The 17115-nt window shown below is 35.3% G+C and overlaps 2 protein-coding genes across 4 annotated transcripts; one reads left to right on the top strand and one right to left on the bottom strand.

Moving 5' to 3' along the window:
* Positions 1-1723: 1723 nt before the first annotated feature.
* Positions 1724-10253, top strand: LOC142974371 (uncharacterized). Of its 3 annotated transcripts, XM_076116664.1 has the most exons (19): positions 1724-1873; positions 3223-3308; positions 3803-3859; positions 4070-4160; positions 4294-4400; positions 4591-4774; positions 5151-5293; positions 5541-5662; positions 5820-5970; positions 6255-6437; positions 6778-6893; positions 7573-7681; positions 7751-7910; positions 7997-8136; positions 8239-8357; positions 8488-8605; positions 8697-8900; positions 9296-9539; positions 10113-10253. In XM_076116664.1, the coding sequence occupies exons 1-19, from the start codon at positions 1831-1833 to the stop codon at positions 10136-10138; spliced, it is 2403 nt and encodes an 800-aa protein (XP_075972779.1). In that variant the 5' UTR covers positions 1724-1830; the 3' UTR covers positions 10139-10253. The 3 variants fall into 3 exon arrangements, with proteins under 3 accessions (XP_075972779.1, XP_075972775.1, XP_075972778.1); XM_076116660.1 differs by having other exon boundaries at positions 9296-10195; XM_076116663.1 differs by having other exon boundaries at positions 7760-7910; positions 9296-10194.
* A 364-nt stretch (positions 10254-10617) lies between these two features.
* On the bottom strand, positions 10618-16528 carry LOC142974127 (uncharacterized). Its single transcript, XM_076116283.1, has 16 exons — positions 16445-16528; positions 16305-16334; positions 15816-15891; positions 15287-15393; positions 14635-14815; positions 14050-14198; positions 13815-13945; positions 13581-13725; positions 13282-13464; positions 13082-13197; positions 12727-12974; positions 12436-12560; positions 12126-12247; positions 11939-12050; positions 11488-11739; positions 10618-11409 (listed from the first exon to the last, which is right to left on the bottom strand). Exons 1-16 carry the CDS (start codon positions 16508-16510, stop codon positions 10660-10662), a joined length of 2793 nt encoding a protein of 930 aa, XP_075972398.1. The 5' UTR covers positions 16511-16528; the 3' UTR covers positions 10618-10659.
* Positions 16529-17115: the final 587 nt, after the last annotated feature.

The raw sequence follows: 17115 nt of genomic DNA, 5'->3' as shown, positions 1-17115 counted from the left end.
TGGAGGCCATCGTTGTTACGTCTCTACTAGTCGCACTCTTCTATGGGAGCAACTTGAAGCAATCGTCCTGAAGGAAATTAATACACACATAACATCACGCGGGTTTCACCCAGAGGTGTACGCAGAAGTGTATGAGCTTATTGCCATTTACTGGTCCACCTTACCAAATAACGGGCGATTATTAGTAAAGAGTACTTTGGCCGATCCAGGAATCGAACCCGAGAACTTATGGTCACCGGTCGGATACAGTACCGACCGCGCCACACAATCAATTAATAAAATAAATCTACACTATTATTCAAGAAGACATCTGTAATGTTTTGATTCTCCTCACGATCTGTACATTTAATATATTTACAAAATAATCTCTCATAAATTAATAAGATCCCAGGATTGCAAGCCATATTTAACTTTCTGAAAAATGAAACCGTGGCAACGGAAAATTCAATTCTCTTACTTCATCATGTAAAGACGTTCAAAAATAAGTTTATTATTCTTAAACCCAAAACAATTCTTTTTCTCACAAAATATGACTCTCACTGCGATAAAGACTTATTACGTACCTGAATTCTTTTGTCAATTTACTTACCAAATTTAGCGGTTTTATTACCTTAATGGCTTCATAAATAATAGAAATAATTGGTATCACTCTTCGTAGATAAACGTTAAGTACTCACATCTTAATTAGGCCAAAGATAACATTTAATCCTTAATTATTGTGTCTAAGTACTTTATGAGTAAATAACAAGGACCTTTCGTTGATTACCTATTATTACCACACAGTAGCTAGTTGATAAATTGATTAACAAACACTTCAAAAACTTACTTACTTGAAATTTTTGTTACAGGTTATGGTAAAGACTGCCTGCATGGTATGTATTAATAACAATGCTATGTCGAAGACACTAAATTGATAGACATGCATTATACAAACTGTATAAAATATGTATTGTTACATATGTACATACACATAACACACTACATATTATAATAGTAAGTCAGGTCAGTCATTATCATAGTTACCCGTTTCGGATGTTGCAATCTAAGGGTGGAAAATCATTTATCTACTGACAATTTAATTTACTAATTGAACAGTGTCTGACGATTTCATACTCACAAACTGCATTAATAATATTAGTAGGATTCTAATCTTATGCCCACCACGAACGAACTTGTAGTGTTAAATAGGATTAAACAACGGTAAATGGTTCTAATCCATTACTGAAACCTTGTATTTGCAATAAACATTGCAATCAAGATCTCCAAGCCCCTGTTTCATTATATCAGTTAAATGTATCTAGATAACTACTAAAACGGCATTCATTGAAAGAAACATCAAAATATGTTTTTCTTCGCGCAAGGACTATGATTATGCATTATCACTTTGCCATTGTAACAAGGGTCATGCAGATATTTTGACGAAGGCTACTTGCCATATTTATTGATAACAACATAGACATCTGTTTGTTCATTTTAGCTTCTGCTCTCAAATACGTCCGCGTGAATAAAAATCCCGGAGTAATTTGTTCATTATTTTTATCCAGGTTATAAACTGCATGTCTATGTAACAAATTTATTTTTGCGTAGTAACAAATATAGATACACGCACGTAGAATCTATCACAATATTTAGCATTTACAATATGTTATTATAGAGATCCCGGTGAACGAAAAACCTTAGAACCTTTTTATACTCGATTATTCTATTTTCTTTGTTTATCGTGGTCGATATGTCGGATAAAATGTGTCATATTTCAACATTGTGACAAAATTTGTATGCTTTGTTTAACTTTTATAAATAAATTAATAAAATATACAAAAACATTTCACGATGTCCAAGATGCAGTCGCCGTCCTCACCAGGAACTAATAATGGTATGCGCAATAGTTTTTAATATTTCATGACGGGTCTGAGAAAGATTATTTATTTTTGTGTCAAAAACAGATAATAATATCGAAGAACTTGTGGTTTCCTTGCTGAATTTCTTGTACATCGAGATTAAAAATAATGGTAAAATATATTTAAGTTTTGTCAAACCCGGTGACTCTACGATATAAACTGAGTCTTTCAATGGTAGTCACCAAGTTGCTTATAGGTATAACTCTTTGATCTTACTGAGCGAAGACGGAAAATAACTATAAATAGAGCAAAATAAAAAATAAAAAAAGACCAAGTGGTAAATTTTCTAGAAGTTGGTCTAAAGTGTTTAAAACCATAAATTCTTAAAATACATAAATGACAGATATTTCGGCCACCTTACTACGGGCACATAGGAGTAGTTTGTAGAGTAGCCGTGTTTGGTCGCTTTTTAGTTTTATGAACAACTAAGCATAAGCGAGCATTTTAGCATATCTATCGTTTAGTAGTACGTAAGCTACTGGTATTAGCAGGTATATTAAATATCATCGTATTACTTTATTGCCTTAGTTTTCAGTGATAAAACTGATAATATTCTATAAGAAATTTACGACATCGTGTAATCCGAGGTTAACGAATGTACTGGGATAATAATAAACATATAATATTATTTACTTCAATGATTAGTGCTTAGTCGCTAAACAACTGCTTTATTTTGTTATAAGATAATCTTAGAATGTGACAATTAAACATGAGAATATTTTTTTTATTATATTTATTTGAAATCAAAAGATGAACAGGTGGTGCCATAATACAAATTATTTTTGTATGATGATGGAGCGTACTTAGTACTGAAACCTTATATTCATCTATCTACACTATAGGTTGTATAATATAATAGGTTGAGGTCGAAGACCTCCGTGCCTCGGAGAGCACGTAAAGCCGTCGGTCCTGCGCCTGGCCTCTCACTGGTTGTGTCGGTTATCCGTCCCACCAGACTATAAGAGTGATGGAATAGAGAGTGTACCTGTGTATTGTGCACACACTTGGACACTATAAACAAAGGCCTGCACAGATGGCCAGTTTCAATGAAATTGACCGCCGTCGCCGTATATCGGATGGGGGACATTATAGGTTGAGATAAGTTGTTAATGATGATGAAAGTATATATACGAATAGTTACTGTCCTGTAGCTCTATTGTATATACCTATCTGTCATCTGTGTCTATTTCAATGATACCACTATCATTTATTTGCTTACTAGATGTAGAACACCTTTCGTTCATGTTAATCAATATTAACACAACATTTGTGTTGTATTGATAATGTTTGAGCAATACTAATGACACGTACTTATTTGTGATAGATAACAATTTCAAGAAACGGATACCACGGCCTCTACCTGTGTACAAGAGAGCGCAGTCATCTAGTCCTGTCGCGAACAGACCAAAGGTATTTGGAAGTCTTGGAACTTTTCCTTTAAAATTGAACTTAATAAAAACGCTCTTTAAGAAATATAATCTAGAATAAAAATGACACAGTTCTATCTATCAACTCTAAATTTGTTTTTGAATCTGTAAAACGACCTTAACACGGTCAGACTTAAACATACGGACTTTGAATTTCATCGAACTTCGGACCACGGGGTCCAAACGGGGATTGTTGCAGAAATCGGATTGAATATCGCGAATATAGCACTAACTTGTATTTTACTTTTAGTTTCTACTTATGTTGAAATATTGCGTGGATACGCATAAGTTTTAGTTATTCATTTCGTTGAAATAAGACCCTAATGTGATGTTGAGTTAACACAAATCAATGCTCGTTTTATTATAGTTTCGACATTTCAGAATGCCGTTTGCATGTTTGAAAACTTTATGATTCGCGATAATATTCCCAGAACTCGTGTAAAAGTAATCGTTTGTCATTTTGTGTTTGTATTTTAGAGTTTAATCCAAACGAAAAAAGGAGAGCGAAGATGTCAAAGTTTGTCGTCGGCTTCGGTGAGTACTTATCTGCATTATGAGTTAAAGCTATTATAATGGTCCTTATTATAATGCTATTATAATGCCTGTACTGCTAAAAGTCACAACTCAAAAGTACCCATTTAAAGCTATTTCACTCGACTTAGCCTGATCGATTCACGCTGTGTTTGTGGGTACGGGTCGTTAGGTAAATTTTGTTATTAGGAAATAATAAATTATCGTTTTCAGAGTATGTTGAAAAAATCTGTAGAGAAATTCGTGTCAACGGGGCCAGATGGATTAGATCCACAAACTTTACAATTACTTAATGATAGTGAAGGTAAACTCTTTATACTTTCTGGCTAATTAGCTTGTAGATTATACGTTATTAATCTCTCGTTAATTTATCGGACTTATATCTGTACATATTATTATGATGCATATTGATCTATTGTTGATTATGTTAATTACAGAAAAAAACCTGGCGTTACCACAATGTGTATTGTCAAAACTGTTAAGAGTCCTGGCAAGCAAAAAACGAGAATTCTGTAAAATGCGTAAGAATTTCGTTGCACAACAAGTAAGTTATACTAGTTTTAAGAAAACAGGGTAGAAAAATTGTTTTGGTATAACACCATAATAAGAACACACTAAGCAGCAATTAATGTAACGACCGATTACGGGATATACATTAGCTAAATTTCCCAGATAGGCTTGAAGTGACTGTTATAAATTAAACAAAAAAAAAAATGAAATGTCCTTCTCTATAGAACACATTACTGGAGTGCTACGCTCAGCTAAAGGAGTTGGAGAACCGCGCCGGTGCCAGTTCAGTGGACTCCCTAGGCGAGTTGCGGGTATTGTCAGTGAGCGGCTGGCCAGCACACGACCTGCTGCTGCTCGTGCGAGACGACCTCGAGCTGCCGATCAGCGATGAGATTAGTGGCGTCTTCGGTCAGTAATTACTCCACTATCTGATACCAAGAGTTCCTTGAACCTTTATAAGATAACTTTAGACAAACAGACGATTCAACAGAGCTAAGCTTTATGAATTGTTATCAATCTGCTATTAAAATATTATGGTAGTATTGAAGACGTTCTTTAGTTTCTTCCAAAAGTTTAAAACTTTGCTTAACTTGGCGAGTTATTTTATTTACTATTACATTACTATTAAATTTTCGCGTTGAATGATTAATATGTGAAATAAGGGTAGAATGGGGGAATTACGCAAACACACATTTTTCACGCCTGTGTAACTTACGCCGAAATGTCAGGCCTCCCACGGTAAATTTTAATTTAGTTTAGAATATGTTTTGTTTTATTACTACAGGTCCGAATGTACTGCAGCAGTTGGCAGCTCAACTGAGTGCAATTCCTGAGAACGTTGTGTCTGTATGTGCCGAGCTAATGGCGCGTCGGATCGACTTGCTTAACATGTTGAGGTGTAAGCATCGCACTGAGAGACCTATGTCGGTTAGTGATAAGTTCAAATTATTTAATTTAGCAAAGCATAAATTACCTACTTAATAGTATTTAGCTACGAGTAAGTTACTTAATAATAATTGCTTATGATTAAGTTGACAGGCAAACTTAGGTATTTCTATAATTAAAAGATATACATTATTCCTGTAATCGTTTTAATTTTAGCAATAAAAGAGTGGGGATAATTTTGACAATTGGTTAAGGATAATAAATAATGATTTTTACTTTTATCTTCTAGAACATGGAATGGAAAACGAAAAACTTGGAATTTGATGAAGATACTGAAAAACTACATAGAATGGTGGCGGGTACAGCAGAAAATTTAAGAGCAAAAATCAATTATGCTTTAGAACTTGTTAAGTATGTTTCACAACAGAGATTATTGTCATCAAGTGGACACTTTGTTGTAAAGATTTCTTTATTTTAGTTTTTTTTTTAATTATAACAGTAGGTGGCCTTTTACTATTAGGTAGTAGTGGTACAGGCGACTTAGTCTTCATTGTTCTTTATTGACCAGAATTCCATGGTTGGATCGAGAGGCACTAACAAAGAAGTTACAGCGGATACAAAAAGAAAATTTGATATTACAAAACAAATTGGACGAAATCGAAAAAAAAGAGAACACTGAAATGGCAAAAATATTGCCGGATAATGTTACTAATTGTCAGGTAAAGAGTTTTTTATAATAAATAAAAACTTTTTTTTTTATCGAACTATCAAATGCTACAAATATGATGGAGTCTATTAACGTGTTTCCGTATAGTTATTATTTGTAAGAGACGGAACAAGTGAAATGGCCAATTTCGATCGGATTTCGATCTCGTACCGAACTCAACAAAGCAAAAATGCTAGTAAAATTGTTGCGGATACATCAATTTCATTTTATAGCTTTAGTTAAGTCATATTCAATTACGAAAATTTGGAGAAAGTTTCAATAAATTTTGTTATGCAGTCTCTTTGCGAGGAGTTGGCCAAGGAGCGAGCAGCTAGGGAAGCGCTTAAGGAGGTGGTGTCTGCTGCCGAGAGTATGCTGCGTGTGGCGCGCGCGCGCATCTCCACGCTAGAACGACAGCTCAAGGACACACGGGCACTCCTCGAAACGGCCAAGAAGAAACACAGGGATCTCGAGCTACTCGTAAACATACCAAATCAAGTATCACACGAGCCAGTGAAGTTGCGACACTACATTACGATCCTATATTCGAGGATTATTATAATCACAATTATCTAGACTGTACACAGAATTATAAGTAGACTATGATTTACAAATATTAGTGTCGTTCAGTCAATTGTCAGGTAAATTTGCCAAAACATTGAAAAGAAGAAACCTTTAAATCGTCGTGATAGATACCCCTCGTATTTTGTTATCGTTTAGAAAATATCATGTATAAAAAGGCCTTATGTTCGGTCAGACTGATTAGATATTTATTACTTTACAATTCTGAGGAATGTTTATTCTTTGTTCATGTTTCTAGTATCGCCACCGAGAAACAAGTTATGATGCACGATCAAGGAAACTCATGGAAGTTTCCAAAAATGGAGAAATTACCATAGAGACACTGTCCCGACAACGGGATGCGTTGGAGCTAAGGTATAGCCGCTGACATTAATTAGATGTATATGTTACTGTAAAAGCCCGAACGGTGGTAAATCCTAAGATTTTCCGGTATAACCTAAGATTTACCAACTCGCAATGGTAAAAGTCCGAACAATTCTTTTATTTCGAACTTTTACCTATATTCACTTGATGATATCGAGATGTCGCCGGAGCCCCGCTTCGCGGGGCTCCTCCTTCTGGGTGGTTAAAAAAAATAACCACGAAGGCTAAGGTGGGAGCTTCGCTTCGCTCGCTCCCACCTTAGCCTTCTAACCTAACCTACCCATGTCGCTATGCCCAAAACTCCTTCTTTATAACTATGTCACAGTATATAATTATACCGTGAAATAGTTATAAACATAGTTATGAAGGAGGATTTTTTTATATATCGTAACATAGTTTTTAAACTCTGGCTTGTTCGGACTTTTACCATTGAGAGTTGGTAAATCTTAGGTTTTACCGGAAAATCTTAGGAGTTACCACAGTTCGGGCTTTTACAGTAACATATACAATATGAAAATGTGCTCTGGAGTGAAATTTTAACACTTTTACATTTTGTCCCAGTCAATGGTAATAAAAAAAAACTCTCTCATCGTGACAGTATATCAGAATGTTGTTTCGTAAAAAAGCAAAGACTATGTTATTATATTTCTAATATACGTATATTATTTAGAGTTAAGGAGCTACGTGAACAAGCTGAACAGGCTGAGAATACAGCCAGAGCTCGCGAGGCCGAGCAGGTAGCACGCACAGAGCAACTTCAGGCAAAGTTGGTGGAACAGGTTACTCTCTATTTTATACGTTTCAATCAATTAACAAGTACTGTTAAATAGCTTGAATAAAATCTAAAGTCTGAACAGGAGAAGGTAAAATTGCAAGCGGATAACCGTGTGGTTGAGCTGGAGGCAAAAGTGAAGGAATTGGAAGAACAATTGCAGTTCCTTCGAGAACGCTCCGTTCGTCTTGTGGATATGGAACGCAAACGTATTATGGAATACGTTCCACCAAAAGGTAAGTTTCCTTTGTCCAACGAAAATGATTAAATATTTATAACAACCTGTCAAGGAAATACATATATATTGTTACTCTTATTACAGAAAGTGAACCGAGTGAAAGGGAAACTGAAATATGGAGAGAACTTCAAATAACTCGCATGGCATTGTCTCGTGTAGAGGAAGAACTACGGACGACCAGAGCTGATAAGGATAGCTTCTTGAATTCTCTGTCACGAATCGCGGTAATTTCTTAATAATTACTCAAAAAGAAAATTCATAAAATCGACATAGTTAATTGTTAGTGTATCGAACACTACTTTGTTCGTGGTGTTTTTATGTTATAGGAGAAAGAAGGAACAGAAGACGTTGAAGATAAAGTTGCTATGGAATTATTGGATAGAGAACATAAGATTGAAAAACTGCGACGCATAATCGATGAACTGAGGGAAAACGAGAAAATAATGTACAGAGTTTTTTATTATATCCAGACTATCATTGTGATCGCTTTACACTTCCATTTTTTTTAAAACATAACTATTCGATTAGTGCCTGGATTGATATTTCTGAAAATCAAAATATTATTTTTCTGTTAGGGAACAGAGTATGACTCAATACGAAAATCAGCTGGCCGCGTTACGTCTTGATGTGAAACGTTTACAAAACTATGACGGTTATGTTAAGGAAATTCCATATCAAGAACTACAAACAGAGGTAACATATACTTACCTACTTGTACCTATCTCAATATGTATAGAAACCAGCTGCAAGTAAAATATTTCTTATGATTTCTTTGTTCAAATAGTTACTAGAATTGCATATGCAAGTGGAGACACTATCGCGTGAACGTACATCGTTGATGACGGCAGCGGCATCCCGTGCCCTCATGCTGGAACGTCATGAACGTGCTGCCGATCTGTTCGGAAAAATGGTCCGCACACGAAGAGAATTATCCATATTTCTCGAAGACAACAACGCACCATCTACTGATGAAACTAACCGTGTTGAGGTAAAATATAACTTGATAAGATGGCGATTTGCAAGGGAGACTAAGACAGGAGACCGCGACCGCAACTTAATTACGATCTATTTCCTGTCTTATACTTACTTGCCGACTGTTTCATATGTTATTTGTTATTGATTACTGCTTCTATTATTATATAAACTTAAATAAAATAAACATTAATGTCTCACTGCTGGGCAAGGGCCTCCTCCCGTTATGAGGGACGGGTAAGGCCTCGAGTCCACCACGTATCTCACCAACAAGCTCCGTAGCTTGGCGAGGAGAACATAATATGTAAAAATTATCCACATTAAGTCACGATTACGGTCTCCGGTTTTCTCTTGTCGCTGATTGATAATTTCCAGGTAATGATGAAATTTTAACTTTTTGTAACTGTACAGATGTCAAGATCTCTATCGTCGGTGTGTGCTACTGCAGCAGACACGTGGACAGCATTACGTAAGGAGCGGGCACGTGTTCTTCGGCTGGAGAGTGCTGTATTAGCACAAAGCCTGCAGTTAGAACGCGAAGGGCAAGTGCGCACACAACTAGAGAGACGACGCGCTATGCTCGAGAGAGAAGTCTTAAGGGCACGCAGCTCTGTTACCGCTGTAACTAGAGGACCATTGGCTGAAAACAATCCAAGTTTAGTATTTTATTATGGCATTAAATTTACATTAGTTCACACGTTAGCATGCCTAGAGAATTTTTCAATTGAAGTTACTGACACTCGGCTTATCTCACCGAAGTTGCGCTCACCGGTCGGTAAACGATCTGTGAGTTACGCAACCATTGGCGCGGTCACTCCATAGATGGGTGACCGCAAAGTGGTATTTGCTTCGGAGGGCACGTTATAAGTTGGTACCGATTGCTATCTTCTGAGATAACAGTCGTTAAGCCATGTCAAAGGCCTTCGAGCGGCTTGAAGAACTTTGTCACTAGGTTGACCACTAACCATACGATATGAAGATCTTATAAAAGGTTTCTCATATCAAGCTTAAACGTGGTGAAGCTGATCACCATACTACGCAGTCCTACATAAGATTTTTATTTCAAAGGGATTGAATTATAAATAATATAATGTTTAGAGGTGATTAAATTAACATTTATATCTATTGAGTGCGAAAGGTCACAAGACTACAGATACGCGAAATGCTCAACATCAGCAAAGCACACAAAGCGTACCTACTCCTAATTTGCTTTTTATTTTCTTTTCAGATTACTCAGGTCGTTTTTGGATTTAAATTACTTGAATAAACATTGTAATTTTTCCGGAGACTTTATAAATAGTATAGTTATACCCGATTCCTTGGTTTAACGGTGTATGTTAAATATAGAAACAATAAAGGTGATTATGAAGTGAGGTTACATTTTTTATTAACCTTTGATATTTAACCTACTTTATCAATCTTTCAACTTTTAAATCTATACATATAATAAAATTAGACAGCAAGAATGTTTTGTGGAAAATAATAATGTGCACTCAATGTGTGTATGTTGAGTGCTAGCTATCTACATATCCGTTGCACTCTATGTCTACACTCCTGTTAGCTTTATAAGCATTACCGGTACTTTGACTAGAACTTGTAGCCTGAGAAGTAAGGTAGAAAAGGAAAGGGTTGGTATTCAAAATAATGTGTATAATAATAATGTTATATTTTAGTACAGTTTAAATTTTACAATGTATTTATATAAACTTGATTAAATAGTTTTCCAAAATAAACATTAGTATAAAAGACGACACCAACATTACGTAGTACGTCACTTAAAGCCTATGGCCCGCTAATTTAAACATCTTACATTGTCTCTCATCTCTAAACTGATTAGCGTTGAAGAATGGCAAGTTTCTGACTATAAATGGATTATCTTTGTGGTTAGCACCAACGACTAACGGAGCTCTGAAGGCATAAGTGTTGTCTTTCACTGGAGGAGGAACAGCGTACGTATTGACGCCAGGCTGTGGGGCACTTAACCATTTCTGTGTATCCATATTCGTGATAGCTTTCTTTCGATCGAGACTCTCATTGTTATATTGATCATCAGTATTTGAAATATAAGTTTTTTTCACGAAATTGCCCATGACAATTTTAGTCGGAATTGTTTCATGTTCAGCACTCGGGTATATTGTTTGGTTATTCCCTTTAAGACATTCGAGATGTTGAAGTTCACGTCTGCGGTCTCTTGTATATTTCTGTTTCGGATCTAAATATTCATGTGAACCTTCGGACACTTTCGGGTCAAACCCAGTATCTAACTCGTCTTCAAGAATTTTAATAATACTATCTAAGTTATTAGCGGGGGCTTCAATGTGTTTAAAATCCTCAAATTCCTGTATCCGTTTCTCTAGTAAAGTTATTTTGTCTTGATCTTTTCTCCTTTGCAAACTAGATTTGCGAGTTTCTTCTTCTAGGGTTAGAATTATTTTCTCCAGTTGTGAGATTTGCTGCTTTCTTGCCTTCACGTTGGCGACGAGAGACTTAATTTCTGCATTTTTGTCGGTTATCTGCTGGCTGAGCTGTTAACAACAATAACAACTCTATCATAAAAATGTACTATTTTAGCCAAACTTAAAATGTAAAGTATAATTACTTACATCTGCGTCTGCCTGTGTTCTCATCTCCAAATTATTTCGCAGTAATTTGATTATATTAGTTTGTTCTTCTTCCTTTTCTGACAACATTTTAATGACTGCATCTCTCTCTCTTACTTTTTGCTCTAATATCTGTTCTTGCTCGGCTTGGTTTTCTAACTGCTGTTCCAACTCGCTATCTTTCTTTTGCAGAGCTTGAGCAAGCTCCCCGTTCTGTTTGGTAGCTTCCAACAACTTAGCTCGTTGCTGATTCACCTGTATTAGAACGATTCAATATAACAAACATTTTAAAATCGTAGATTATACGAAGACTATTTAAGTAACTTTAAATAAAAAGGTTGTATATTTTTGTTTTTCATAGAGTAATTCACGTAGTCTACTACTTCTACTACTAGTAGTTTCCGCAATGACTTAAATTGAGTAGATCAAGATGATATCATCGTGAAATAATTACCATATCATGAAGTTCATTCAAGTTTTCAAATTCGCCGAAATCTTTTTGCAGCTGAGCTATGTGGCTTTTTAGCGATCCCAACTGTTGCTCATATGAGTTCATTTTCAGATCACTGTCAAAAAAGTGTGTAAATGGTTGAGAATCAGATTGGCATAACATGACAAATGACATTAAACTATATTATTACCTTTCTTGCAATTGTTCTTCAAGTAGAGACTGTTTCTTTTCTAAATCTGTTATGTATTCTTCTTTATTATTTATATTTGCCTTCAGTTTCGAAATCAAATTAATTGATTCTTCCAAATCATGCTAAAAATATAGGAGGTTTAAAACATGTATTTTTGGTATTTAATGTAATCGGCAGTAAAATGGGGATATTTAAAGTAAACCTTTGCAACAAACGAAATAACTTCATAAAACAGTTTTCTCTGCTGCGAAGGTATCTATGTTTTGGGGTTGGCCGAAAAGCGTCGAAGAATTAAATATAAACTTTATACCTCAAGTAGTTTGATGGTCTCACTTTGTCTCACCAACCGGCCTTTGTACTCCTCCAAATCGCAAGTTGTTATATCTAAATTACACTTGACATTTTCCAGTTCTTTTTCACAATTTATCGCTTTGTCTAAAGGTAAATTGTATACATTAATACGACAGAAATTTGTTATAATTTCATAGAAAATATAACAAATTATTAATATACAATTTATTTTCAAAAGCGACAGACACGAACAAATGCTTTTACAACTTTTTTAAATAAACAGATTACAACTTTTATTTTTAAGCTTTACCTAATAGTTCCTGCTTTCTTTGAAGTTCCTGTTCAATATCTCTGTTGCGTAAATCATATTCAAGTAACTGTGCACACGTAGATTTATATTTAGTTTCAAGATTTTCTTTTTCTTGTACGATTTGCTCGTACTTCTTTTCAGTTTCTATAAGTTTAGCGACGTTAGAATTCATGTCGTGCTTAACAGATTGTAGAGATTCGTTATAATAATTTGATAGTTCCTCAATACGTTTCTCTAAATCTTCTTTTCTAATAAACAAACGAGACGTTACGTTTATATCATACTGAAGTGAAAAAAAATTGTAAGTAAGCTGGAAAGAATAATAATTATTTCAAAATAAGTAATGCAAACTTACTCAGTTTGTAATTTCCCACGAGCATCTGCAATCTCCTCCAAATGTGTTGTGTTCTCGCGTATTGACTCCGTTAATTTACATAGTTCCTTGTCGAAGTCAGCCTGCAATTTTTGGTTCTGAAAATTAATTCAAAGTGGCATTTTATTTCACATTGCAATATATTCATGTGTTATTCATGTAAACAATTGATTAGCTTCAACCTGATCGTTTAGTTGTTGTGTGGTACGCTCCAATGACCAGGTTTGCGATCGAGCTTGCTCCAGAGCGGCTTCAAGTTGAGAAGCCCGCTCTACTCCTATCTTTATTTGACCATCAGCCCTTGATAGCCGGTCTCTTAACTGTTTATTTTTAGTTCTTTCTTCTTTGAGATCTTTCTCCAGGTCCTAAAAACATATTCTACTGTCTTAATACGTGGAAAACATTAAGGAGCATCACAAAAAAAATATTATTACTGATAATAGTTGACGATAGAGGCCTATGTAGACTTTAAATAAATTACCTCCACCCTGCCTTTATGAGGCCTCAAGTTTTCAGTATTATGAATTTGTTTGCGTAAATCACTGTTCTGCGAATTCAATTCAGACAATTCACACATTTGTTCCTCCGTGCGTATTTGCAAGGCTACTGCTTCATTCACAGTTTTTCTGGAAAAAAATAAAGTGTTTGCATTAAACTCAATTGCCAGATTTTATTTTAAAATACTTTATTAAATACTATGGGTTCACACAAGTACCTCATGAAATCTACAATTTCATTAAGTTCTTTCAGAAAATCTCCTTTAGCTTGCTCTAAGGAACATCTAAGCATTTCATTTTCTGAATTGAATTCATTCATTTTTCTTTCAAGAGTTTGCTTTGAAATTCCCTGACGACAAAATTTATAAGCTTTATAGAAACGAAATAGTCAAACACATTCATGAATTTTTTTTTTGTTAAATAACAATAACAATAATTGATATAAATTCGTACGTTTTCTTCAGATTTCAACGCTACGAACCAGTCGATGATCTCCTTTCTTTTAAAAATGGTTTGTTCACATGTGGCAATTATCTTTGATGGTAAGCCGTACAATTTATTTATGTCAATAGAAAATGGAGATTTCAGTAATGCTGGACCATCTGAAAAAAGATGAGATTGACTTGTTGTACTCTGAAATTGTTACGTTTCCCTTGTATTACGCGATCTCACTGAACACATCTAATAGGTACTTTCGGAAATATGAGAATTGAGTTTGGCTCTTTAAGGAAATATTGTCCTCATTGACCTTCATCCTACGATTGGAGTACGAAACATAACGTCATCGACATGTTTAATAACGTAAGTCCTGTCACTACATAGTATAGGTACCTAAAGCTAAGTCGCTTGTATATATGTATGCGTAGATCTTTAAAACTATGCAACCGATTTTGATGCGGTTTTTAATAGATAGGGTGATTCGAGAGGAAGGTTTATGTGCAAAAGTGGTAAAGGCTTTTTTGAAAAATAACTGTTTAACGCGGGCGAAGCCAAGGCGGGGCGGTGGTTTAGCATATTATAATTGTTACTAATACTAACCATTAGAACGTTTTACGTCAAATTTTTGAACAGCGCACAGTTGCAGCAGCTGATCCGGGGACAGTTTCGCCACGTTCATAATAGTCAAGTCCTCAGATGGCGGCAACATTACCTTCTGTCCTATCGCTGTCATCTTTTGGTGAGTGTTCAACATGCTTGCATATAATTCTACTATAGCTTTCTGTAAATATAAAGCCCTGTGCTTAGGTTTTTTTAAGTGTCTTTTTATAATGAAATAATAAAAAATATAAAGGTCAACTTTCCAAAATAAAATTACATTATATACTTATATCTACTTTCACTGTTAAAACTGCAAGTACCGGTGTTAGGTCGCAAAAACTAATCTCAGTTAATCAATGGTACAAAAAACGTGTTATTTTTCTTACATAATTACTATGAACATTAATTTGCAAAATCTACACGTACATATGTATGTTAAGCTGCCATTAAAAAGTATTGCATTTGGGAATTTTGAATTTGTGGACTCAAAGGTTCTACCTCATTTCTGGAGGAGACCCTTGCCGAGGAAGTGGGACAGTAAAAGATTTTAAAAATCGTTTCATTTGACATCCTCATTCAAACTACCCAAAACCATTCTTCAATTAATAAAATCAGACGAGTATCTGTATATAATTGTGTCTGTTGTCCGAACCTGACGCTCGGCGAGGTCGTTCCTCATTTGTTCGAATTGCACCATGTATTGTTGCCAATTTATCTTGAGCTGCATCGTGTCGCCTTGAGCTTCGTTCGACTTTATCTCTGATAACAACAACAATAAAGTAAGGCCGCTCCTAAACGATCAATTATACATACATAATATCACCCCATCAATTTCATGTATGAAATACATACACGTTTTGCTATTTAGTCGTTAATTTGTTCAATGTTAGTCGCATGATACCGGTATTTACATATTTACCAAACACGTAATCAAACTTCGGACTTCTAGAGACAAATATTTTAATATTATTTTAATACTAATAGTTCTTTCCCAGATCCGGGAATCGAACCCTCCTGATCAGCACTAACAACCGCGCCATGGAAGTAGTCAATAGAGTAGAAGCAGATTGATAATATTGCAGAACATGGAGTGTTGTGCAATTTGTATCACGTCGAGATGCGGCCTAAGAGCATTACTGTCAACGTTCGTTTTAATTGTCACATTCACAAAGGGTGCATACCTGGTTTGTCTGATTGTGTGACGGCAAACAAATCGTTCTGTTGCAGCTCCAAATTTTCACGTTTCTGTATCGTTTCCTGGTAATTGAACAATGATCGTAATTATTAACGCTGGTTATAGTACCACGCGGGTCGTCCGCGCAGATTGTATCGAACTTAGGGAGCGTTTTAGAGTCTTGCGGAAGGAAACGTTTGGACGACCGCATTACTCTTACCCGTTTACAGATCGCCAGCGCGGAGCAATCCGCATAAAGTAGCCTAACTCTTCATTGATATTAAATTATTTTTTATGAGCTATTCTTGGGATTCAGCTATCTCAATTCTTAATAACTTCTACAATAAAATCCTAAATAACGTGCAGTAACGGTTATACCACTTATGGTAAGATGTTGCCGAAAATTCTGTCAATTCTAGGCGATAAGCTACCTACCCATAATTATTTTATTTATTACCTAACTTAAAAATAGTAAAAAATATTATTTCGGTCTTACTTGATCAGGAAGTTCAACATATTTATGTTTCTGTAAATAACAAAATCATGGATTTACTTCATTATATCGTAATATGGGATATTTGTATAACAAGTATATTAATTGCATCTACAGAAGTTGTAGCAGTTCTTAAATCTTACCTGTGGAACAACATAAGGAACTGTTATAATAGACCTGCCAGACTTGTTTATAACATTATCATTCATAAGCTTTTTCGCTAATAATGCGGGTCTCTGAAATATAAAATGCAGGCACAAATTTTACATAAGGTACTGCGAAATATATTATTCCTTGTTTAATGTTTAGTAAAACTTACTTTGGGTGAGAAGCGATCCCCAACAGGTCGGACTGAACGGGCGACCGGGTGCACCACTCTACCAAAGCCCTCATCTTTTACACGATTCGCAGATTTTGGCCTTAGCTACAAACGACATTTCCGTTAGAAGATAACAATATACAGGATTATTCGTTTTTGTTACCTACTGTTTTTAATGCTATCTAAAACCATCATGATTAATAAGTAAATAATTAAAATTGCAACTCATTCTTCTTTACTTTAAATGTTCTAACTAACCTCGTCATGGCGGGAGCGCTGTGAGCTCCTCAAGGCAAAACGAGCCTGTTGACCAGCTCCCGACTCAAACCTTGGCTTCTGCAATATTATTTACGAAAAATTTAATTCACAAGTTTACAAAGCGCACAAAAATTAAGTGTATTGTCATATACTACACACAAACGCGCAAATCATAGACGGCTCTTATTTAAACTTATTTCAAATATATCAGGGTCTCTAATGTATACCATTACAACT

This window comes from Anticarsia gemmatalis, chromosome 7 (genome assembly GCF_050436995.1).
Source record: "Anticarsia gemmatalis isolate Benzon Research Colony breed Stoneville strain chromosome 7, ilAntGemm2 primary, whole genome shotgun sequence".
In the NCBI taxonomy this organism is placed as follows: domain Eukaryota; kingdom Metazoa; phylum Arthropoda; class Insecta; order Lepidoptera; family Erebidae; genus Anticarsia; species Anticarsia gemmatalis.
Note: the sequence above shows the minus strand (reverse complement) of the source record. Positions and strands in the feature narration are given on the sequence as shown.